Below are 23,949 nucleotides of genomic sequence, written 5' to 3' on the forward strand. Positions count from 1 at the left end.
CATTTTACAAATGAGAAAACCGAGTCCGGAGAGGAAAAGGGGCTTGGCTCCCATGCACCAGCTTGTAAAGCTGCCTCAGTCCCCATGAGTGGGGGCACCTTCTCCAGGCGGATTCTGGAGTGTACATATGGGAGAAAGGTGCAGATCCTCGGCTTTCCTCCCCCGAGCTTGAAGGTGGGGGATAAAGGTTGTTTGTTCTGAGTCTTCCCAATAAAGATGAGTTTTTGAGCCTTGGGAGTCTTGTCTCTTCTCCGCTGGGTAAGGTCCAGGGCCCACACGCACTAAACCTCGGTGACCTCCTCGGCTCCACCTCTCCCAATCGCATCCTCCAGACCCCGCCCCTCCCCTCCCCTCCAGGGCCCGCCCTTCGCGTCGGCGGAAGCGCGCTTCGCACGTTCCGCCCCTCCCCTTCGCCCCCTACTTCCGCTTCCGGTGCGGGCCGCGCGCGAGCGCAGCGGTGGGAGGCGGCGACGAGCCGGTGAGTGCAAGCAGCGGGCCCAGACCTTCCTGGCTTTCGGGAGGCGTCAGCACAGCTTCGCCCTAGCCTCGGCCTTTCCCCGAGCTGCTTTGAGCCTCTGCGGAGCCCAAGCCCCGAGGGCCGCTGGCCCCGCAACCCCTCCGGCCTGCGGCGCTTCAGGCTGCGCGCCCCTGCCCTCGCGGTGGGCCCAAACTCGCCGCATCGGACCCCGCCGCTTACCACAGGCCCCGCCCCCTTGTCAAAACCCTTAGCCCGAACCTCGAGGCCCACACCCGGCCGGGGATCCCAGTCCAAACCCCAGGGCTCCGCCCCTGTCCGCAAGCCTTGCCCCTGAGCACAGCCCACCTCCTCCTGTCTGCCAGCTCCGCCTCCCTGATTCTCTACTCGGTTTCTCACCGCCCCATCTCCCCCCCGCCCCCGCCATTCAGATTTCTCTGATCTTTATTTACAGCACCTCCCCATGTTCCCCCAGCTCCCCCAAGCATTGTCGTCTTCCGTCCACGCCCTTCACCTGCCCTCCATCTCTACCCTCCCCCCATTCCCCCTCCTCCGCCCCATACCACTGCTCTGTTCCCTTCACTTGCATTCGTTCCTTACCCACACGGGTGTCCCCAGTTCCGCTCTTCTCCCTGACTTGAACTACAGCCCCACCTGCTTAGGACCTGCCTCGGGACCTTACTTCACTCACTCACTTCGAACATTCCAAAAGCTTTCAACCTTGATTCTAGTGCCCTGAATCCAGGACACTCCTTTCCCAGGGACACTCCTCACTCCAGAATATCCTGGGTGGGGGTGGGTTTCAGAAGCCCAAGGTACTGGATCAGAGTTGTCAGGAATTCGCTTCGGCATTTGGCACACAGTTCTTCAGCCTCACTTCCCTTCCCTGAAGCTGGTGTTCGGGATGGGCTCTGTCACCAGCTTAGTTGGGTGACTTTGATTATGCCTATATGGTTTTTACAACCCGTCTGACACTCCCCTCTCATCCCCCAGGTTGAGGCCCCCAGCTTGGCCTCACCACGATGTGGCACGAGGCTCGGAAGCATGAGCGGAAGCTTCGAGGCATGATGGTTGACTACAAGAAGAGGGCAGAGCGGCGGCGGGAGTACTATGAAAAGATCGTGAGTAACTGGCCTTGATCTGGGGTGGGACCTTCCCTGGAGGGCATCCTGGTGGGGTTTGGGCTTGGAAATGTGCCCAAACAAGAGCCCAGCTTTCCTCAGGAGAGTATTCGGTTCTTGAGCATAGCCATGGGTAAAAACCAGAGGCATTCTCTTGGTTCTAGGCTACTGTCTCGTTTGGTGTGGCCTCAGAGTACAGAGCTGGTGTTAGCAGGAAGGAGGGAAATTTTGTAACAGAGCAGTCCAGATAGGAGACTGACCGCCTCCTGAAGGTTGTCTGTCTTCCTGTTTTATTTGCAGTGCCCAGAAAAGCTTAGCTGTTGTTGAGGTTGGGCCTGGCGCCCTGTGGGAGTGCCATCAGTATTCATTTAAGGGGACTGTGACCACTTTCCTTTCCTGTTTGATGCTTCGGTTGCATTTAGAGAGAAGACCATACTCCATCCTGTGACCTAAAAGGCCCTTGTTGACCTGACCTCTACCAGCCTCTCAGTGTCATCCTTGGGTAGCTCCCTTGGCCCTTTTTCCCCATCCCTGTCACCATAGGGCATTGTGCCTGTCTTGTCTCCCCTCACCTCTTTAACTCCTACTTGCCCTTGAGACCTCAGCTGGAAATGGCACTAGTGTACCAGGTTCAATTTTCTTGCTAGATGATATTAATATAGGTGTTCCTATTTACTGCTGTATCACTGCTTTGCGCTCCTACCTGATCTCCTGGCCTTCATTCCAGCCCCTCTACAATCCGCCCTCTTCAGCAGGGCTAGGGAGGTTTTTTCTAAAGCACAAGGCTGACCCTGTCCTTTCCTTGCTCTGAACTCCTCCATGGCTCCCTAGTGCCCTCAATGGAAAGCCCAGGCTCTTCAACACATCCTTCAAGCCTCGCCATGGTCTGGCTTTTTGCATGCACACACACGCACTACTCACCCCTCCCCCGCATCTAGCCTCCTTGTTATCTAGAGTGACTTTCTCTAATGCAAAAGATGGATAAAGAGTATCAGTTTAGCTCTCAGAATTACATAGGCACAGGGCCTTTGCGTGAGCTCTTCCCATACCTGGGTAACTACGACTGCTCATCTCAGTCAGATCTCAGTCCTCAAGGAAGTCTTCCGTCATCCCCCATACTCAGTCAGGTGTCCCATGTAAATGCCATTACAGCTCCCTGTTCTTCTCCTTTGGAATTTAATACACATATATCTAGTTCTTTAAGACTGGGGACTAGTATTCAGGTCATCTTTGCATCCTAAGCTTGGGGCCAACAAATACAGTTTGAAAGAGTAAGTGAGTAAACTAATAGTGTAGTAGCAGTTACCATTTTAATTGCTCCTTCCAGGCACCTGGCTCTGTGAGAAGAGTTTTAGATGCGTGGTTTCTTGGAATCCTGAGAGTCCCCAGTGAAACAGAGGCTGCTATTACTATAGGAAACGAATCTCTGAGAGCATCTCACTTGCCCTCTGTCACCCAGAAAGGAACCACTGGGCTCAAGGCGAGCCCCACTCTGGTGGTGTTGGGAAAACTGCAGCATGACCGTGAGGGCAGGGCCCGGGTCTGGGCCCGTCCTAGTTGAGGCCCCAGCGTGGGCCAGGGAAACAGTGTCTAGGAGGAAAGGGCTGCCTTGAGCTATAAAGAGGGCTCATGGTGAGCTGGACCCAGTGCCCACTGCTTTGGGACTTCGGAGGCCTTCGAGCGGCCTTGAGAGGTTGTGACTGGTCTCCGTGTTAACGATGGTGCTGAGGAAATCAGCCAGTGCTACTGAGCATTTATGTGTTGACCGTTCTGTTCGGCAGACACTTGACAACTGAACCACCCAGGCGCCCCTCATGCCGGATTTAAGAAAGTTTTTAGATGTTTGCATCTAACACTTCCACTCATCCCACTGGCCAGAAAGTGGTCCCAGGCTCACGTATGGGTACAAAGGCGCCTGAGAGGCATAGGCTTTATCCTGGGTGGCCTTGTGCCACACATATCAGGAGCCTGTTACTGTTGAGGGAGGGGAAATAGTGGTTGGTTGCCAGCACCTGGTCTGCCTCAGATGGTGGGGGCCGCACGCCTCCCTCGCAGGGCGGCTCGATGAGATGGGGCACATCCAACCTCAGCGTAGGCCTGCCCGGGGTGACTTGCTCGGTGAATGCTGGCTCTGGTTGCCACTGAAGTTCTTCCTACCGGGTAAAGCGGGAATCTGTGTGGTGTGGAGGAAAGAAGACTGGAGCTGGGGCACTCTGGCTCTCGTTCTTGGTAGCTGGGAGCCTCCTGAGCTTTATTTTCCCCCTCGGGACAGTGGTGATCATGAGCCCCTCTCACTGGGTGACAGGGAGGACTGTCAAGAACAAGAGTGGTGTCTGTGGGGCGCTGTGTGGTGTGGGCCGGTACAAGCCGCCGCTGTCCCCGTGCAGGCGCGTGAGCAGCATGCAGAGTGGAGCTGTCAGGCTGCTGGCAGTGGCTGAAGGCTGCTTTGAGGAGGGGATGGGGTGGCTCACATGGGCCTCGTCGTCTTGACGGGAGAGGAGGCTGTGGGGCGAGCGTTGGAGAAGCCGAGGTAGTTCAGGGCAGGCTGAATGGGTGGTCCGCACAAGGCTGGCTTCCATCCTCCTGATTTGTCCTTGGTGCCAGCTCTCTCCCCTGGCTAAGCCTGGTTCTGTCGTTGCCCTTGTCAACTTTCTTCTTTAATCAGTGGTTTGGATAAAGAAACAATTTCCTGTTGATAAGAAAATGGGCAGTAAATAGTTCTCAGTTCAAGCCTGTCCTCGAGAAAACCCCAGGCTGACCCCCCCCAACCACTGCCCAGCCTGAGTCAGGCATTCCCCCCTGGGCTCTCCCATCGCAGCACTGCCCACTCTGGGTCATCACTATCCGGGGTGGGGGGAGTCTGTCCCCAGCTCTGGACTGTGAGCACTGAGAGTAGGGCTGGGGCTGTGTCCGTCACTGCCATGGCCCTAGCATGGGGCCTAGCATGTGGGTGCCTGTTTATCAGTCAAATGAATGAATGAAAGAGTCTGTGAACTCCTCTGACTCCGTCTGATCCTGGAGGCAGGATAGGCCAGTGGTTAAGAACGGACTTCGGGTGTCGCAGAGGTATTTGTACGTCCCATGTTCCCTGCCCTGTTACTCAAACTAGCCAAGATGGGGAAACAACCTAACTGCTCATCGACTGAAAAAGGGGTAGACGAGGTGGTTTGTCTGTATGGTGGGATATTGTTCAGCCTCGGAAAAAGGTATCCTGTCACATGCTGCCACGTGGAGGAGCAGTGGAGACATCATGCCCAGTGATGGCATGGCACCAAAAAAAAAAAAAAATGATGATGCAAGATACCACGTATAGGAGGTATCTGAAGTAGTCGTGCCCTTAGGAACAGGAAATAGAAGGGTGGTTGCTGGGGTGGGGGAGGAGAAAAGGGTAGTCCTTCACTGGCTGTGGAGTTTCAGTTTTGCAAGATGGAGAAGTTTTAGAGATCGGCCGCCCGGCAGGGTGCATGTACCTTGATGCGACCCTATGGTACCCTTAGCAGTGGCGAACGTATGGGGTGCCTGGGGGGCTTAGGCGGTCTGTTGAACATCTGCCTTCAGCTCAGGTCGTGATCCCGGGGTCCTGGGTTCAAACCCCGCGTGGGGCTCCCTGCTTAGGGAATCTGCTCCTGCCTCTGCCCGTGCTCTATTAGATAATCAAGTAAAATCTATTTATTTCTTTATTTATTTGACAGAGAGAGAGAGACTGTGAGAGGGAACACAAGCAGGGGGAGTGGGAGAGAGAGAAGCAGGCTTCCCGCTGAGCAGGGAGCCTGATGCAGGGCTCATTCGTAGGACCCTGGGATCATGACCTAAGCCAAAGGCAGATCTTTAACAACTGAGCCACGCAGGCGCCCTTAAATAAGATCTTTTAAAAAAAAAAAAAGTAGTTAACATAGTAGATTTTCTATCATATACTTTTCACCAAAGTTAAAAAAAAATTACTGAAAATAAACAAACAAACAATGGATTCCTATGGGGGTCAGGCCCATTTGGGTTCAAATCCTAATGGTGTGTGTTGCTGGCATGATTTCAAGCAAGTGGGCCACACTGCTCAGTTTCCTCTTCAGGAACACTGATCACCTTTGTCCTGTGCTTGAGAAGTTTGAGAAAATTTACAAAAAAACAGGTCAGGGCCTGGCTTTTAGGACAGTTCATTGGCTTTTCCAGAATCTTCCAGCAGAGCTAGGCCCTGGACATGGATTTTTACTCCTAGCCTGATGTATTTTCCTTCCTACAGTTGCTGGCACGGCCAGTGGCTTCCCTGTACCAGGCAGTGTCCGTATTGCAAGAAATGTCCCCCGAAAGCCATGGGACCTGGGCACTGGGCCGCTGCGGCCCCAGGGGCCTGAGGGAGTCTTGGCCAAGGGCTGTCACGGGGCTGAGGGAGGGAAGTGAGGTGTGGTACAAGCAGTTGGATTCCCGCAGCACCGCCCCTGCTGGACCCTGCGGATCCCCCTCAGCTGAGTGGGAACAGCCCAGCGCCTGGCGAGTGCGGGAGGGACACGGCGTTAGCTGTGGTCCTCTCTGCCTGTCCTCTGCTCTTTGCTGGTGGGTGGGGGAGGCATTGAGGACGTGCAGGGTTTTGGCAACTTGATGCTGGTGTGTTTGGGGTGGGGCTCAGGCTCCTCGTCTGTCAGGGTTCATTCTCTCTTCCCTTCAGCCCATGTTCCGGAGCACCTGCTGTGGGGCGGGTCTGCCCCGGGCACAGGGGGTACAGTGGTGAGCAGAGAGCAGCGATCCCTGTCTGTGGAAGTTACATTCTAGGGTGAGGGATGACTGATAAATGAATGGAAGATGGGAAATGGGGTGGTGGTGGGTGTTGTGAAGAGAGCAGGTAGGGTTAAGGAGAGTTTGGGAGTAAGTATGGGCTTGTGCAGGGAGCTACTTAGAGTTGGTGAGGAAGGTTCTAGAAAGAGATCTGAAATAAGCCAGAGGGCAGCCACCTGCCTGAGCTTTGCAGGCCAGGGGAGGAGTGAGCACAGAAGTTCCGAGTGGAGCATGAGTGCAGTGGCCCTGGAGTGGCGTGGAAGCCAGTGCCCCTGGGGCAGAGCTGGGAGAGAGGAGTCAGAGAGTGATGCGGCCTGACAGGTTTTAGCAGAAACCCCCCTGCTCAGGCCCTGTGTGGGAGATGAACTGCGGAGGGCGGGCTGGCAGGGGGAGCCCTAGAGGAGGCTGCCAAATGGCCTGGACGAGAGGACAGGCTGGCCGGACTAGGGCGTGGGGAGGAGGCCTTGGACCCTGGGGAGGCCTTGCCTGCAGCTTGGCCAGCTTTCAGTGGACGGCAGCAGTCCTTGTGGCTTTTGTGGGTTCCTCTGATGTGGCCCGCAGCAGGAACCCAGCCAGGGTCTGGGACTCAGCTCAGCCGTGGGGAGCACTGGTGGTAGATTTCATCCATTTCTGACGCGCCTGGAATTGTGAGCTCCACGCAAGGGCTTGGGCTGGAGGAGCATAGACTCGGGACATTGTCCTCTATGTTGGGGCCTTCTTAACAGCTTTATTTTTTTTAAAGATTTTATTTATTGGGGCGCCTGGGTGGCTCAGTTGGTGGCTGCCTTTGGCTCGGGTCATGATTCCAGGGTCCTGGGATTGAGTCCCGCATCGGGCTCTCTGCTCAGCAGAGATCCTGGTTCTCCCTCCCCCTCTGCCTGCCTCTCTGCTTACATGTGCTCTCTCTCTCTCTGCCAAATAAATAAATTATATCTTTAAAAAAAAAAAGATTTATTTATTTGACAGAGAAATCACAAGTAGGCAGAGAGGCAGGTAGAGAGAGTGGGAAGCAGGCTCCCCGCTGAGCAGAGAGCCTGATGCGGGGCTCGATCCCAGGACGAGATCATGACCTGAGTGGAAGGCAGAGGCTCAGCCACTGAGCCACCCAGGCGCCCCTCTTAACAGCTTTATTGAGATATCGTTCACCGAGTGTATGATTCAGGGGTTTTCAGAATATTCACAGCATGTGCATCCATCACCACAGCCCAATTTTAGAAAATTTCCATAACCCCAAAAAGAACTCCATTCCCATTAGCAGTCAGTCCCCCCAACTTTCCAGCCCTGGCCAGGCACTCATCCCTCTACTTTCTGTCTCTCTGGATTTGCCTGTTGTGGACGATTCTCAGAAATGGAGTCATACAGCACGGGGCCCTCTGTGACTGACCGCTTTCACTGAGCACCGTTTCCATGGTCCGTCCCTGTTGTAGCATGTGTCAGTTCCTCACTCCTTGTTATTGACAAGGTTCCGGGGTCTAAAACTGGCTCGTTTGGGTCATCGGCCATCCATTGATGGCCACGTGATTGTTTCCATCTTTCAGCCATGGTGAGTCGTGCTGCTTGAGTATCCGAGTACAAGTATTTGAATATCTGTTTTCGGTTCCTGCGGGTGTATCCCTAGGAGTGGAATTGCTGGGTCTTAGGGCGGTTCTTTGTTTAACCATTGAAGAACTCCGTTTCTGCACGTTCCTGTCAATACTGTTAACGTCTGTCCTTTTCAGTTTTTGCTGTCCTCGTGAGTGTGAAGTGGTGTCTCGTGGTTCCCATTGGCATTTCTCTGATCGTTAATGACCCTGATCATCTTAAAATGTGCTCACGTGGGCCCGGTGTTTTAGAGGCCGGGCTAAGCCAGAGGGCTCACGCGTGGCTCCGAATGAGTGACCTGGGGTTGGGGTGGGGAGGTGAAGTTTTGGGGGATCATATTTTGGGGGCAGAAGATCTTGGTACGTCTGTACAGAAGGTTGGGCCAGAGCTCAGAGCCTTTCTGTACCATCTCAAGGTCCCCCGTTCCTAGAGCTGAGATGGCCCCAGTGAGGGTGGCCACCCCCCTGCAGGTTAGTTTACCTCTGAGGCCCAGCCCACTTGACGGTCAGTGGTGAGCTCGCTGCTGATCTGGGTTGAGCTCCAGGGCTGGAGCTCAGCGCGGTGGTGACGTCTACCTTGTCTCTTCCCGCAGAAGAAGGACCCAGCACAGTTCCTGCAGGTGCACGGCCGAGCATGCAAGGTGCACCTGGACTCTGCAGTCGCCCTGGCCGCCGAGAGCCCCGTCAACATGTGAGGCCGAGAAGAAGGCCGGGATGGTGTCTGTGTCTCAGGGTTGGAGGCCAGGAGGGACTGGGGTGTGGAGAGCCGTGTGGGGACTCGGGCAAGGAAGGCTTGACCTGCATGAGGAGCTGACAGTGGTCAGGGAGGGCGGGCAGGGGTCGGGATGCAGCGTGCAGGGGTGCTCAGGGGACTTAGATGGGAGCGGGTGGGGCTGGGACCACAGGCCCAGATGAAGTGGCAAGTGTGTTTGCAGAGGGAATGTTTCAGGGTGACCAGGGCTTAGTGAGTGGCCCTGGGATCTGGTTTGAGTTTCCCACTTCTGCTTGGTTCTGAGAAATAGGGCCCCAAGTTTCCTGTTCAGGCCAGGAGCCTGAATGTGGATTCAGGGGGATTAGTGACATAAGAAACTGAGAAGTCAAGGGTGAGGTTGGGACCCATGGCCTGGAAAATCACAGGGAACTGAGGGCCGGGCTCCCAAGCTTATGTGGGCACTGGGGAACTTCAGCTCCTTGCTCCTCATTTCAGGATGCCCTGGCAGGGGGACACCAACAACATGATTGACCGCTTCGATGTCCGTGCCCACCTTGATCACATCCCCGACTACACGCCCCCTCTGCTTACCACCATGTAAGAGCTCCTCTAAGCCTTGCCAGGCAGCCTGAGCTACCTGCTGCCTCCTCTTTACCCAAGCCTTTGCTTGTCTGTCCCCTTCCTGGGAAGGAGGTGTGTCAGCGGGGAGCCTCCCAGCCTGAGCCAGGCTCCTCCTCCCCCACTCCTGCTGGCTTGGGGTGGGGCCTCCCCTTTTCCTCTGATCTCAAGACCTTGACATCCCCACAAGCTCCCCAGAACAGGAGTCAGATGAGCGGAAATGTAACTACGAGCGCTACCGAGGCCTGGTGCAGAACGACTTCGCTGGCAGTGAGTGAGCTGGGGCGTGGCGAGTGGGTTGGGCGTCCGTGGATGTGGGGAGACCGCTTTTACTCCAGTGCTTTCTCCTACGGGACCTGGGGTTTGCTCCCCGCTCTTTTCCTCTCAGGCCTCCATCTCTGGACCAGTACAGGTGTGTCTCCTGAGTGAGATGGTCCTGCGGAGGTCACTTCCGTATCCCACACCCTCTGCCTCTCTGGCCTTTTGTCCTAGAAAGTTAGGGAAGATAGCAGGAACACACTATTTCCCTCTGCGTGTTTCCCCCAGCCTGTTTGGGTCAGAATGTCATTTCTGAAGAGGAAATTTCTTTTAGGAATTGTTCAGGAATATTTAGAGTTTGGCAGTCTGCCAAACGTTTGTATGGGTTAGTGTTCTCTGAGCCGTCACCGTGTTGCTTCGCAAATGAGAAAACGGAGGCTCACAGTTTTCCCCACTCTGGGCTTGCCTAGGGAGTTTCAGAACCTGACAGACCTGGACCTTTTTGTCGGTGTTAAGTATCTCGTCACATCTGCACAGCCCCTAGTGGTCGCACCCATTTTATGGATGGGGGCATTGAGGCTCAGGAGTTGGTGGGAACATCGTGTCTGAGGATCTGGGATTCTCACCCCACCCTTAACCACTGCTGCCTCCTGATGGACAGCTCCGAACTTTAGCTCAGTCCTGAGAACTGAGACTTCCCTTCCCAGGGTTTCCCTGTTGAGTCAAAGAGAAGATGGGCCACATGAGGCCCTTAGCCTGGTGGGTCTCGCTCTCCTCCCAGAGAAGCGTGGTCATGATGGTTTCTGTCCCCCGGGATGGTTGTAAAGGTCCGGCGAGGGGGCGCGTGAATCTCCATCCCCGAGCCTGGCACGGTGAGCCCCTGCTGTGCGTTTGCAGTTCCCGCGTCTCTCTGTTTCGAAGATGACTGTCTTGGCATCTCTGATACCAAAGCTTGCCAAAATCCTAGCAACCAGCCAGGTGTTAGAATCAGGGAAGTTTATCGTCTTTGCTATTGGTGCTATTCTTGCCTTTACCCAGGCCTAAAGGGGTTCTTGGCCACGGAGCCAGGGGTTTCCTAAGTTCCGTCTGACTCCGCATTCGTTCCTTGCCACCGCTTCTGAGCGCCTGTGGTGTGATGGGCCCCCCCTTCCCAGGGTCGGCGGGCTCACTGGCGAGAGGGCAGCCGCCACATAGTCACCAGCATGGCTGGCGATCGCAGGCTGAGGTGGCGTTCTCACGGATGGTGGGCTCTTCTCTGAGGTGCTTGACGGAGGCTGGGGTTGGGGAAGAGTGGGGAGGCGCTCTTGTGAGGAGAGGGGGGCCGCAGAAGAGGCTGGTGGGAGGATGGGCACAGGCAGCCTGTGGGGCTGGAGCAGGGAGAAAGAGGCAGCTGGTGTGAGACGGGCCAGCTGGGCCCTGTCCCAGGCTTTGTATGCCCCGGCCGGAGTTGGGCGGGTGTAGGGGGTGCTGCGGGAGCAAGGCACTGTGCTCCCCACCCAGCCCTTCAGCCTGACTTCACAGATGGAAAAGCCGAGACCCGCAGAGGGAAGGGGACTTGCCCGAGGCCCCGCAGCTAGTCAGGTCCATGCGTTTCATTGCAGGGAAGATCAGGGAAGGCTCGGATACAGCGTCGAGCTCCCCATGTGAGGTGTTGTGGGTAAATGAGAGCCCAGATGGCTTCAAACACGTGTAGTTTAATCTGAGTCGCAGAGAGGCCTGTGGTGGAGGGGCCCCTGCAGTCCCGGTGACATCCGGCGCTCAGGAGAAGTTTGCAGGTCTGAAGCGTCTGGCCAGAGGCCTCCCTCACGGGGTTAATAGTCGCGTTGCTCCTGTGCCAAGAGCTCGCTCTTCCAGGGCTCCCCGTTTACAGAAAGGAAACAAGCCAGAGAGAACTTACTTGCTCCCCGGCACCCCCCCCGCCCCCGCCAGTCACCGCGGCTGCGCGGTGGGTCCTCCTGTGGTTGCTGTGTCCTCCACACGCCATCTGTAGTGCTGTGCCCGCCAGTGACTCTGTGCCTGGCTGAAGTGGGGTTGTACCTGCCCTCCTACCCCTCACTGCCTTCTTGTGTCGCTGCCTCCGCCCCCACTCTGACCCCCCTGCCTCTCCCCTTGCTGCAGTCTCGGAGGAGCAGTGTCTGTACCAGATCTACATTGACGAGCTGTACGGAGGCCTCCAGAGACCCAGTGAGGATGAGAAGAAGAAGTGAGTTGACGTCTGGGGGCATGAGGGCGTAGGGGGAGGCAGGGGGATGGTGAGCCCCGCCAGGGCACAGCCTCCTCCAGCTTATCCACCTCGGCTTTCCCATAGTCCGGACCAGCGTGTGGTCCATAGTAGGTGCTCACTTAATAAACACTTAGAGGAGGAAGTGGTGGCCGAGGGAGAGGATTTCCCAAGAAGCCTCTGTGTTGCATTTCTAGCTTGGGGTACGGTAGGAAGTGAAGTTGGTCGAGCCGGCCCTGGGGTGACCCAGGCCCGGGTTTGCATCCTGCCTGTGAGGACCCCCTTGCTGAGCTGCAGTGTGGCTAGCTGGCAACCCCCATTCCTGCAGTGGATGGAGCTTGTGGGTCGCCTGTCCTATGCCCGCCCTGCGTGGGCTCGTCTGCAGGCGGCGTCACTCTGGAGAGGGGGCGTCTCAGGGCTGTGTCCCTGGAGGAACAGCAGTGGGGGGGGTGACAGGCCTGTAGGTGGAGCCGCCTCTGGCTCAGGGAGGTCCCTGGCGGGCAGTCTCCCTTCTCTCTTTGTTCCTTCTGCCGGGGTGGCCCTGTCCTCCTCTGGGGCGGTGCTCAGCCCTCCTGTCCGTAGTAGTGCTGGAGCATGACTGTTTCCCTCCTGCTGCCCAGCCTTCCCCTTTGTGAGCCTGAGCTCTTGTTGCCCTCCTTCATCTGGGGTTTGCACGGATGCTGTGGAAGCTTCTCGATGACTGATGCCTACCCGTGAGCCCACTTTCAGGACGAGTCTGGCACTTGGGGGACGTCTGGGAACGTTGACTAAATTAATTTAGCAACATGCGTGCTTGAGGCTGCTCGTCTGTTCTGGGCAAAGCTGGGCCATACTGTTACCCAGGATAATTCTGGGTCTTGCCCTCTTGAGCTCAGTCTGCCAGGGGAAGAGATCTGTCCCCAGACGGTCATGACTCCATGTGGGTGCAGCTGAGGAGCTCAGGATGGTGCTTGACCCTGCCTAGGGGGACAGCTTCCTGGAGACCCTGGAGCTGGAGCTGGAGCTTAGAGGAAGATGGAGGGGCCAGTGCGAGGCAGGTGCAGAAGGTTCTAGGCTGAGGGAGAGCATGTGTGAGGGGCCAGAGGCAAGGGCGCCCTGGAGAGGCTAGAGGTCGGGGAGTCCATGTGCTCTCAAGTCTTGGCTCTGGGCTGCATCCTGCCTGGGGCCCTCCTGGCTCATGGGCTCCCCCGCCCCAGGCTGGCGGAGAAGAAGGCCTCCATTGGCTACACCTATGAAGACAGCACCGTGGCCGAGGTAGAGAAGGCGGCGGAGAAGCCGGAGGAGGAGGAGTCACCAGCCGAGGAGGAGAGCAACTCGGACGAAGATGAGGTCATCCCCGACATCGGTGGGGTCCCCTCTCTGCCCTCCCCAACCCCGCAGTCCCTGGGCATCGTTTTCGTGTCTCGTTCCTCACCCTCTGTGGGGCGCCCCACACTGACGAGCCCCGTCTCTCCCGTCCCTGCTCTGGGGCACTCCAGCCTCTGCCGTCCTCCCGGTCCTCACTAGTGTGCTCCTCTGTGCCGGCCTCCCTCTCTGTATCTCTCCTCTCTCATTTCTAGGACACTGCTTTTATGATATTGTCCCCACCTGGGTTCTGTCTCCGTTCTCTTCTGCTCGGGTCAGCCTTTCTATCTTCCTCTTTTTCTGTCTCCTCTGGAGAGCAAGTGTTCATTCAGTTGCAGAATCAGAATCACCCCCCACCACTGCCGTTCTCCCCCTACCCAAATACCCACGGCTCCAGCCATCCTCCTGTCTTCCCCGCCTCCTGTCAGCCCACTGCTGCTTATCACACATCTGGAAGGTATCCATTCTGCCTTCCACTTACTCATAGTGCATCTAGGTCCTGAACACCTGTGACCACCACCCCCCAACTCCTGCCCACCCTCACCCGCCCCTCAATCCGTCCCCATCCGCACATCGTACATCGCTCTGTCCACTGGTCTTGCCTGTCCATCCTGATGCTCACTTGGGCCCTCCTTCGTCATATCTTCTCTCCCCCAACCCCCCACCGCCCCTGCCATTGGTCGTGCTCCCCTCCGGCCAAGCCCTGTGCCAGCCTGGGGATGCCAAGATGAGCTGACTCACTCCCTGCCTCTAGAGGCCTCCAGTCTGGTGGGCATCTCCCCTGTGCCCCCATCTCCCGGGGCGCTGCCCCTTCTCCCTGGTCCTCTCGCTCGGCTTTGGCCTCTGACAGCGTTTCTCTTGGTGCAGACGTGGAGGTGGATGTGGACGAACTGAACCAGGAACAGGTGGCAGATCTCAACAAGCAGGCCACCACCTATGGCATGGCCGACGGCGACTTCGTCAGGTGAGGACTGCAGGCTGGCGCTCCTCCACGCTTGGGGCCTGGTGTCTGTCATTAACCCTGCTGTGGACGGCCGCCTCCCTCTTCAGCACGAGTGCTTCACACACACGGGCTCCTGAGCTCCTGGGATGGGTGCTGAGCACCAGGCTTTGCCGCTGCACAAACAGGCTGCGCCCAGCTCCATGTGTTTGTCCTGTGGCCCTCTGACCCCTAAGAGCTCCCGGGGCTCCTGGGCCTGGTGGACAGCACCCCCTGGTGGAGAGGAGGCTCCATTCACCGGCCCGTTCCCTGGGCCTACCTTGTGCAGATCCTATACAGCCGCCCCAGCGGACAGGGTGTCCAGTGTGAATCTGGAGGATCCTATCTGAACCCAGAACCCTCCATGAGGGCCCTGGCACTAGGGCAGCCGGAGTCCTTAGCTCGGTCACGAGGTGCTATCTGTCTGTTCTTCTGCTCCTCAGCCCACACGCTCTAGCCCCGCGCGGCCTCTGTGCCTTCTCCCTCCCGAGCCTCCTCTCTGCCCTCAGACTTCCCCACCGCTACCTGCCGCGGTGGCTCTGCTGGCGTCTGTGTTGCTTATTCCCTGTGGTTTCTCCTCAGTCCCCTGACCTTCTTGTGGAAAGCTGCAGCAACTCCACCCGTCCCCTGGTCCTTCTTCCCCCATCTGCAATGTATCTTCCCGGCCAGGTTTTCAGTGTTTAACTTACTACTTGTCACGTTGCCTGGGTCGTTATCTTCTTCCAGAACGTAGGCCCACGAGGGCCAGGATTTTTGTTTTCAGTAATGAATCCCCAGTCCGCACAGTAGCGCCTGCATGCAGTAGCTGCTCAGTAATAGCGCTGAACGAAGGAGAGACCCCAGGATGGCATGGGATCTCTGCCTTCCGGCGACAGTTCTGCCTGTGGCCTGCCCCCCCGTCCGTTGTGACCCCCCCCCCCTTCCTCTACAGGATGCTCCGGAAAGACAAGGAGGAGGCAGAGGCTATCAAGCATGCCAAGGCCCTTGAGGAAGAGAAGGCCATGTACTCGGTGAGGGCTGGGTCAGCGTGGGGAGTGGGGCGAGTGTGGCTCAGGGAGGCACGTCCCTCACCAGCGGGGTGTCCACCCTCCTCCAGGGCCGCCGCTCCCGGCGCCAGCGGAGGGAGTTCCGGGAGAAGCGACTGAGGGGCCGGAAGATCAGCCCACCCAGGTAGAGTGAGCTCTCCCCTCCACCCCTGCCCTTCCAGCCTCACTCAGGGCTCTGGGGGAGGGGCTGGGGTTCAAGGAGACTCTTTAGGGTCAGGCTTGGACTTGCGAACAGAGTCTTCCTGGTAGGGCAGGAAACGGGGAAGGTTTAGGGTAGGGATGGCCTTGTGGACACCCTGCCCTGCCAGCCACTCCCCTCACCCTTCTGGACTTGGACTCTTGCCAGGTGTCCCAGGCACCACTGGGGAGGTGGTGTGGGGTAGCTGAAGACTAGAGGGCAGAGTCAAGGGGAACAGCCCTGTCCCTGAAGTCCTTCCTGGTTCTCCTGGGCCATGTCCTTGTCAGATTTGGGGCAAGTGACTTCCCTCGAGTTTCAGTTTCCTCCTTTGGAAAAAGCACTGTGATCTCCAAGGATTGGGGCGCACCAGTGTCCACTTTGAGGTCTGGAGCAGGTTGGGAGGAGGTGGCCTGGTGTGGCACAGAGTCTGCCCAGGTCAAGCGGCCTCCAGACGAGCCTGCCTCTGCCTGTCAGCCCCGGAGGCTGAGTGCAAACTCATGCCTCTTTGCTCCCCCACCTCCGGGCAGGGAGAGTCCCTGAGGGTAGCTGTGGGCCTTAAGCAGCCTGGTGTGGGCTCAGGGCTTGGTGTGGGGTCCAGGAAAGCTGCACTGGTTGTTGGCATCGTCCTCCTCCCGGTAGGGGTAGTCAGTGTAGCACATAAAGGTGTGGGCTCGGCGCTGCAGGGCCTGGCTGGGGAGCCCAGCTCTTTGATTTATGAGCTGTGTGACACTGGGCAGGTGATTCTTCTGTTTTGGGCCTCGGTTTCTTGAGCTCTGAGCTGTGAATGACCCCGGAGAGTTGTCATGAAAAGCGGCTATGTTCATAGAAGTGAAGCACTCAGTGCCCGGCACGTAGTGAGCATCTGAGACACCGTGGCGCTTCTGGTTTTACCATCGCTCTCATGAACGAGCTGGGATCCAGGTTGCAGGACCAGGGACTTGGAGTGGCAGGAGGGATGCTGCCGTCTGGGGTTTAGAGCCCAAGCAGGACTCAGGCTGCTGGAGTCTCTGTTGCCCAGGGTCGGGAGGGGCCCAGGACATTGTTTGCGGGGTGTGGCCGAGGTCCCTACTTTGCACAGATCAGAGGTGGGTAGACAGAGGGATCAAGGCAGGGCCTAAAACCTGGCTAGCAGCCCCCTACTCACAGTGCCCAGTATCTGCCCTTGGGCTCCTTGGTTGGGTGAGTGGAACCAGTTCTATACCCACTTGGATTCCAAGCCCCTGTTTGTCCTACTCTGCTCTTCTTTCCATAGCTATGCCCGCCGAGACAGCCCCACCTACGATCCCTATAAGCGGTGAGTTCCCAGGGCCCAAGGAGGGGCAGCCAGCAAACCTGGTGGAGGGGCAGGGCTGGGGGGGGCAGTGGTTCTCAGCACCCACTGTCATTTGTGGGTCTGGATCGTTATTCTGATTTCCACAATGTTATTCTGCTTTCCCAGTGTTTTTTTCTTTAAATGTGAACCTTTTTTTTTTTTTTTCCTGAATTAAATACAATGTAGTCATGTATTAAAAATGACCAAGCGTGGCAAAAAGGTCTGTTAGAGAAATCAGAAGTGTCTTTGATCTAAACTCCCAGAAATAAGCAGTGAGAGATTCTACACACGAGGGCCCGGCCTTGCACACATGTGTCTCTGGGGTGTGGGAGCGATGGGGCATGGCTGAAGAAGGACAGACGTCAGCCTAACCCCGGTACCCTCTTTAGAATGCGGTGGGAGGGACCTGCCTCTATGGGCTCTTGGGAGGACAGGAGACGAGACAGGTACCTCTGGGTACAAGGTCAGTGCAGGTAGACACTCAGTCTGAGGACATGGGTACTTCCTTTTTATAACAATGGGATTGTGCCGTGCTTAACAGTGTAGAATTGCTTGATGGACGTTTATGTTGAAGTGATCCTCCCAGGTTAAATCTGCAGATCTGCTCATCCTTTTTTATTATATATATACTTTTTAAAGATTTAATTATTTCTTTAACAGAGAGGCAGAGAGGCAGGCAGAGAGCCAGGGGGAAGCAGGTTCCCCGCTGAGCAGAGAGCCTGATGCGGGGCTCGATCCCAGGACCCTGAGATCGTGACCTAAGCTGAAGGCAGAGGCTTAACCCACCGAGCCACCCAGGCGCCCCCGCTCATTATTCTTTAATAGTTAACACGCAATCAGTACAACTCGTTGTCGCTCTCTTTCTTGCATATTTGCGGAGGCTCCGTGGCTGAGTTAAGCCCTTGCATAGCCGGGTTCCTTTCTGCCCTTCGGCCCTGTGTGCTGGTGCCGGGTGTCCGACAGTGCTCATTTGCGGGGCTCTGCACCATGAGTGTCAGCCCACGGACTCCCAGAGAGCCGGGCAGCTGAGTCCTCTCTTCCCTGCCCCGTAGGTCACCCTCTGAGTCCAGCTCCGAGTCCCGCTCCCGTTCCCGCTCCCCGACCCCAGGCCGTGAGGAGAAGATCACGTTCATCACCAGTTTTGGGGGCAGCGATGAGGAGGCAGCCGCGGCCGCAGCGGCAGCAGCCGCATCAGGGGCCACCACAGGGAAGCCCCCCGCACCCCCCCAACCCGGCGGCCCCGCACCGGGACGTAATGCCAGCGCCCGGTCGGTAACGCTCACACTGCCCGCCCTACGCCCCAGCCACCGTGGGGGGGACACGGGGCAGTGGGGGGCCCCGGCCCAGGCCCGTGCTGACCGGCCCCCCGTGCCCCGCCTGCAGCCGCCGTTCCTCCTCTTCCTCCTCCTCCTCCTCTTCCGCCTCGAGGACCTCCAGCTCCCGCTCCAGCTCCCGCTCCAGCTCCCGCTCCCGCCGAGGCGGGGGCTACTACCGCTCAGGCCGCCACGCGCGCTCCCGCTCCCGGTCCTGGTCCCGCTCTCGGTCCCGTTCCCGGCGCTATTCGCGCTCCCGGAGCCGCGGCCGGCGGCACTCTGGCGGGGGCTCCCGGGATGGACACCGGTACTCGCGCTCGCCTGCCCGGCGCGGTGGTTATGGGCCCCGGCGCAGAAGCAGGTGTGTGGCGCTGATGTGTGGGGGGCCTGGGGGAGGGCACAGCCCCAGGTCAGTCAGACCTGGCTCTAAGGGGGGGGAACGGGCCACTGCCAGTGTGTGAGGAAGCACTCAATTTGGAGGGGAGATGTGCCCCACCCCCACTCCTCCCTTGTGGTGACGAGGGCCGGAGCACAGCTACGTTCTCAGGGGACTGAGCTGGTCCTCCCTCGGGGTGGGGGTGCGCGGTTCCCTGGGGGGGTGTAGAGAGGTACGTGGACACTCCAGGGTGTCCTGGGGCTTGTAGTGGGGACCTGGCTGGCCTCCGGGGCTGGGTTGCTCCCTCTGCGGTAGAGAGATGCTGCAGACAGGGTAGGAAACGAGTTCCCTGAGGAGCGGAGCGGCCTTCCTGGGCTCTCCCTTGGTGGGATCGGGGCTGCCTCATGTCGGTGCGTCTCAGTGGGTGAGCCTGGCTTCAAATCCTGGCCCTGCTCAGAAACTTCCTGGTTGTTCCCGTGTAAAGGAAGGATAGCGTTCCCTTTGTGGAGTCATTGTGAAGGTGTGACAAGTGATGCACGTGAGTGCTGGGTACAGGGCCTGGTGTTGGGCGAGTGCCACTGCTACCAGCCTTGTCTCTTGTCTTGTGGCCTGCATCTCAGCGTCCGTTCCTACAGGGCCTGGCAGGTAAAATAAAGGGACCAGGTGGGCCTGGATGCACTGGGGCACACGTGTCCCCTCTAGTCGGGTTGTCAGTTGTGCAGTGGCAGGCCTGGTGTTGTCCTGGCTTGTTTTCTCAAGAGAAGTTGAGAGTCAGTTTTTAAAAGTTCATCTTGTCAACGTTGCCCACAAATTTGAGTTTTGTAAAAACTTGGTTAGCCCCCGTAGAATCTGTGTGTGGCCTAGACTTGGCTTCCAGCTTGTTCTTTGTAGCCTGACTCAGGGCTACCACAGGAGAAAGCCTGGGCATGGGAGGGGGCCTGGCCCCATCTCGAACATCAGACTGGGGGTGAGCCCTTGCCGAGAAGTGCCTAGCATCCCAAACAGAGAGAAGATGGGACTGCATGTGCCCCAACTGGGTCTCATGGGTCTGTGCTGTAGATGGGTGGAAAGAGTGGGCAAGGGGGTGGTCCCCACTGGACCCCAGCAAGGTGAAGACTGTGCTGGGGGTGTGGGTGAGGTCACAGCCCCTGGGAGCCTGGAGCTGGGCACCGTGTGTATAAAAGGGGCGCTGGTCAGCCGGGTCACATCCCAGGGGAGCAGGGGAGTATGTGTCTCCCAAGTGAGAAGCAGGAGCCGTCTCCAGGTGGTTGTATCTGGAGGGTGGGCTCCGTGTAGATACAGATCGAGGCCAGGGAGCAGCTGGGGAGCACGTGGGTGGTCACACCCAGAGCTTCCGCAGGGCCCAAGGGGAGGGCTGTAGTTTGAGCCAGGCTGGGGGTGTGTGGAGGGGGTCCCCAGCTCCTCATGGCTCCCCACGCCCTGCCGTGCCCCCAGGAGCCGCTCCCGCTCCGGGGACCGGTACCGGCGGGGCGGCCGGGGCCCCCGGCACCACAGCAGTAGCCGCAGCCGCAGCAGCTGGTCCCTCAGCCCATCCCGCAGCCGCAGCCTGAGCCGTAGCCGCAGCCCCAGCCCCAGCCGTAGCCGCAGCCGCAGCCCCAGCCGCAGCCGCAGCCGCAGCCAGAGCCGCTCGCCATCGCCCCCGAGGGAGAAGCTGACCAGGCCGGCGGCGTCCCCCGCTGTGGGCGAGAAGCTGAAAAAGTGAGCTGGGGCAGGGCTGCAGGAAGAGAGCGGGCAGCCTCGGGGAAGGTGGCTGAGCTCTGCTCTGCTCTTGGAAGAGAGCTTGGTCCTGCCTCGGGATGTCTGAGGGGGTATTGCTGTGCCCCTGGGGGGTCTGAGGGGACACGGCCCCGTCCTGAGGGATCCGAGAGGGACATGATCCCTCCCTGTGGGCGGTGGTGAAGTGGCTTGGGGTCTGAGGTGGCAGCCACCCTTTCTTCCTCCCAGGACCGAACCTGCCGCTGGTAAAGAGACAGGAGCTGCCAAAGTCAGTAAGAATTTGGAACTCGCCCGTCTAATTCCCGCCAGCAGCAGTGCCCAAGAGCTGGGCCCGGTGGGCCTGCAGGGGGGACCTGGGGGGGCCGGGAGATCCAGCCCTGGGGTTGAAGCGGGCCGGGAATGCTCTGACCTGTGAGGTCTGTGTCCTCCTCCCCTCCTCACTGTCCACTGGGGCTCCAGCTGTCCCCAGGCCTCCCAGACGCTTGTGGGGGTTGTCTGCGGCCAATTCTTGCTCCCCACATGTCCCCGCAAGTCCCAGGTTCTTGGATGAGGTGGGTGGTAGGAGCTCTGGACACCCACCCCCTCTCCCGCCTCTTCTCCCCCTTCCCCAGCCCAAGCTGACACCACAGGAGAAGCTGAAGCTGAGGATGCAGAAAGCACTGAACAGGCAGTGTATGTCTCCCCGCCCCACCCTGTCCCTGGTCTCCGCGCCTCTGCCCACCAGCCTAGCCTGGGGGCCTCGCCCGCTCCTGGCCAGGCAGGCGTCAGCACGGTGGCACTCGGGGGGGGGGGGGGGAATCAGCGTGCACGCCCTTCTGCTGCTCCCCCGCTAAGTGCTGTGGCCGTCTGGTTGGTCTCTCTGGGTTCAGTCTTGCTGTCTTTGAAGGGGGGTACTTTTGGGGGTACCCCTTGGCCACCATGACGTTCCTCCTTCCCCGCAGTCAAGGCGGATAAGAAGGCAGCCCAGGAGAAGATGATCCAGCAGGAGCATGAGCGGCAGGTAAGGGTGGCAGTGAGGGCTGGGCGTGGGGCCGGGTGCCAGCAGGCCCGCCCTCATGGCCACATCTGCCCAACAGGAGCGGGAAGACGAGCTTCGAGCCATGGCCCGCAAGATCCGCATGAAGTAAGACCATCATGGTTCCCATATCTGGGCTGCAGCCCCCCACTTTTGGGCTGCCCTCCTTGCTCCTAGCCCTGCTGCCTGCCCCAGCCCTCACGTGGGAAAAGGTCCGAGTGCCCGTTTGGCCTTGCCAGCCTGCTGGCTTTGGCTGCCATGGCTCCTCCCACTGTGCTGGCCGGCATGCACGGGGCCTTTGCGTTCTCCTCTCTGGCTTCTCTCGTTGGGGGGCCCTCCCCAGCCATCCTGTCTGGAGTAGCACCCCATGCCCCGCCATCCTCCCAGCCTGCCGTGTTTTTTTCAGAACGCTGACCTCCACCTGGCATGCCCTGCTTTGTTTCCTTGCTTGTGGGTGATGTCGCCTGAGAGGGGATGAGCGGGCAGGTCAGACTGCGAGGTTCCTGCCTTGCGCCCAGCCCCCAGATCAGAGGTGGTGTTCAGCAGGCCAGCCCCGTGACCGCTTCTACCTGCTCCTCTTCTGTTTCTCGGCTCTTAACTACACAGGGGTCGGGCTTGCATCCTAGACCAGGCAGCCGTGGGGTCCGGTCCCGGCTCTGCCTGTCTGTGACCGTGGGTCCCCAGGGTGGGCGCTGGCCCTCTCAGGCCTCACTTCATCATTTGCAGCCGGGACACACCTTGGTGACGACCTAGCAGGGTAGCTGGGGCGTGACTGCTCCGAGAGCGCAGGCCTACGCGGGGCCGGTGGGCAGAAGTGGAGACCTGAGTGCTCAGTGCTGGCGAGGAGGGCCCATCCGTCAGCAGCACGGCCATGTCTCCAGCTGCTCGCTTGTCGGTCCTCATGAGCTCACGAGCAGCTTCATTCCTCTGAGCCGAGGCTCCTTCCTCTTCCTCTCCTGGGGTCCCTGCTGCCTGGCTTCCTCCGCAGGGCCCCGCATGTTGGCAGGCTGCTGCTTGTCTCATCACTGTGCTCGGCGCACACCCATCATGTGCTGGGCCTCAGGGTGCAGCCTGCCTCCATCAGCTGGGGAAGCAGGGCGCCCGGGGACTCAGCACTGTGGTCAGTTGGAGCTGGATTCTGAGCCCGCCTCTGCTAACCACGAGCTCTCGTGTCTGCACCTCAGTTTGCTCTTTTGCTAAATGGGGATGGAATAGTTGTCCCAGCCGACAGGCTGTTGGGCGGATTCAGATGGATCCAGGTCAGGAAAGCACAAGGGGCCCAGTAAATACAGCCCTTGGGGTCACAGGTCCCGGGCATCCTGACAAAGGCCGATGAAGCACTTAGTGCGTGGGTCCCTGTGTTTGAGGCTACCTGAGTGTGATGGGTGAAGGTTGAACTTTCCAGCTCAATCCCGTGTCTGTTCAGCACGCCTTTCAAAGCGAAGCTGGCTGAGATCTGTCCCACTCTCCCCAGCCGGTATTCCTCTGTGCCCAGTGCTCTCGTGTCCGAGCAAGGACAGCAGCACTGTCTGCCTGCAGCTTTACTCTGCTGCTTGGGCCGGGATGTTGGAAGCACCTGCTCTGGCCAGGCAACCCAGCCGCGCCCTTCAATTCAGTGTTCTCACCACGTGCTCATGCCTGCTCCTGGGCTGCCTCCCTTTCCCCCTGCAGGGAGCGGGAACGTAGAGAGAAGGAGCGAGAAGAATGGGAACGCCAGTACAGCCGACAGAGCCGCTCACCCTCCCCCCGTTACAGTGAGTATCCCTACGGCCACTTGGCCAGGAGCGCTAGACTCCGAAATCCGGCTGCAGGAAACCTGGTGTGTTTTCTGCCGTGGTTTTCCGTGGGTTAGAATTCTTCTTTTTTTTTTTTTTTTTTAATTTATTTGACAGACAGACCACAAGTAGGCAGAGAGGCAGGCAGAGAGAGACGGGAGAAGGAGGCAGGCTCCCTGCCGAGCAGAGAGCCCGATGCGGGACTCGATCCCAGGACCCTGAGATCATGACCTGAGCCGAAGGCAGAGGCTTTAACCACTGAGCCACCCAGGCGCCCCGTGGGTTAGAATTCTTAAGACACGCGCACCAATGTCATGGCTTAGACGCAGGGAACGGCAGGCTTTAGAAGCAGTGCTCCTTGCGGGGCCCTGGGGTGCTGAGGGGAGGGGACTGGCTGGAGGTACGGGCGTCTCAGCCAGAGGCAGCCCCCGGGGCCTGGTCCCTGAGCATCGGCTTTGTTCTCTTAATTTTCCAGGTCGAGAATACAGCTCTTCCCGAAGGTAAGCCAGCAGGCCCAGCTCCCTGGAAGACGACCTCGTCCCTGCCCCGGTTCTTCCATCTCCACCCGGCAGCCCTCCTGTTGCACAGGCTGGCCTCAACCGTTGTTAATGTCCCTCCTTCTGCAGCACGCTCCCCCATCGCCAGCGTCCCAGGGGTCACAAGCTTGTTGGTGTGGGTGCATACCATGTGGCTGCTTCCTCCCAGCCCTCACGGGGCCCCTCTTTCTCTCTGCAGGCGCTCAAGGTCCCGATCTCGAAGTCCCCATTATCGACATTAGGCAGAAGTGTGGGGAGCAGGAGGATGGGGGGGGGTGAGGGCTCAGGCTGTGATGCTGCTGGTTTGATCTCTAATGAAATAAAATCACTCGTTATTTAATTCCCTTGACCTGGGCTCGGTGTCATCTGTGTGGTCTGGCCAGCAGAGGCAGCTGGGGAGGGAGCCGGCTCCGGGATGGGAGCCAACACTAGGAGCCTCTGTGGCAAGTCCTGCCCCAACGTGGGTGTCGGGGTGGTGGCTCCTGGGTCAGCAGCACCGTTCCCGCCATAGCTCAGCGAAGGCAGGGGCCCACTCTGGGCTTAGCCAGGAAGGGCCCAGCACCCAGCATGTAGAGGCCGGGCCAGG

General features: G+C 58.6%; 1 protein-coding gene across 3 annotated transcripts; it reads left to right on the plus strand.

Annotated features, from left to right (window-relative positions):
* The first annotated feature begins 412 nt into the window (after positions 1 to 412).
* CLASRP (CLK4 associating serine/arginine rich protein) lies at positions 413 to 23,712 on the plus strand. Of its 3 annotated transcripts, XM_032839353.1 has the most exons (21): positions 413 to 478; positions 1,469 to 1,596; positions 8,537 to 8,634; positions 9,151 to 9,252; positions 9,464 to 9,543; positions 11,650 to 11,734; positions 12,949 to 13,097; positions 13,964 to 14,060; positions 15,007 to 15,085; positions 15,172 to 15,245; positions 16,552 to 16,593; positions 17,664 to 17,879; positions 17,995 to 18,285; positions 19,756 to 20,019; positions 20,266 to 20,305; positions 20,649 to 20,709; positions 20,979 to 21,037; positions 21,114 to 21,160; positions 22,724 to 22,806; positions 23,303 to 23,327; positions 23,563 to 23,712. In XM_032839353.1, the coding sequence occupies exons 2-21, from the start codon at positions 1,498 to 1,500 to the stop codon at positions 23,603 to 23,605; spliced, it is 2,034 nt and encodes a 677-aa protein (XP_032695244.1). In that variant the 5' UTR covers positions 413 to 478; positions 1,469 to 1,497; the 3' UTR covers positions 23,606 to 23,712. The 3 variants fall into 3 exon arrangements, 2 of the variants coding, with proteins under 2 accessions (XP_032695244.1, XP_032695245.1); XR_004380472.1 differs by lacking the exons at positions 23,303 to 23,327; positions 23,563 to 23,712 and having other exon boundaries at positions 20,266 to 20,309; positions 22,724 to 22,794; XM_032839354.1 differs by lacking the exons at positions 413 to 478; positions 1,469 to 1,596; positions 9,464 to 9,543.
* Positions 23,713 to 23,949: the final 237 nt, after the last annotated feature.

Source organism: Lontra canadensis, unplaced genomic scaffold (assembly GCF_010015895.1).
Source record: "Lontra canadensis isolate GAN:19392208 unplaced genomic scaffold, GSC_riverotter_1.0 scaffold107, whole genome shotgun sequence".
NCBI classification, from domain to species: Eukaryota; Metazoa; Chordata; class Mammalia; order Carnivora; family Mustelidae; genus Lontra; species Lontra canadensis.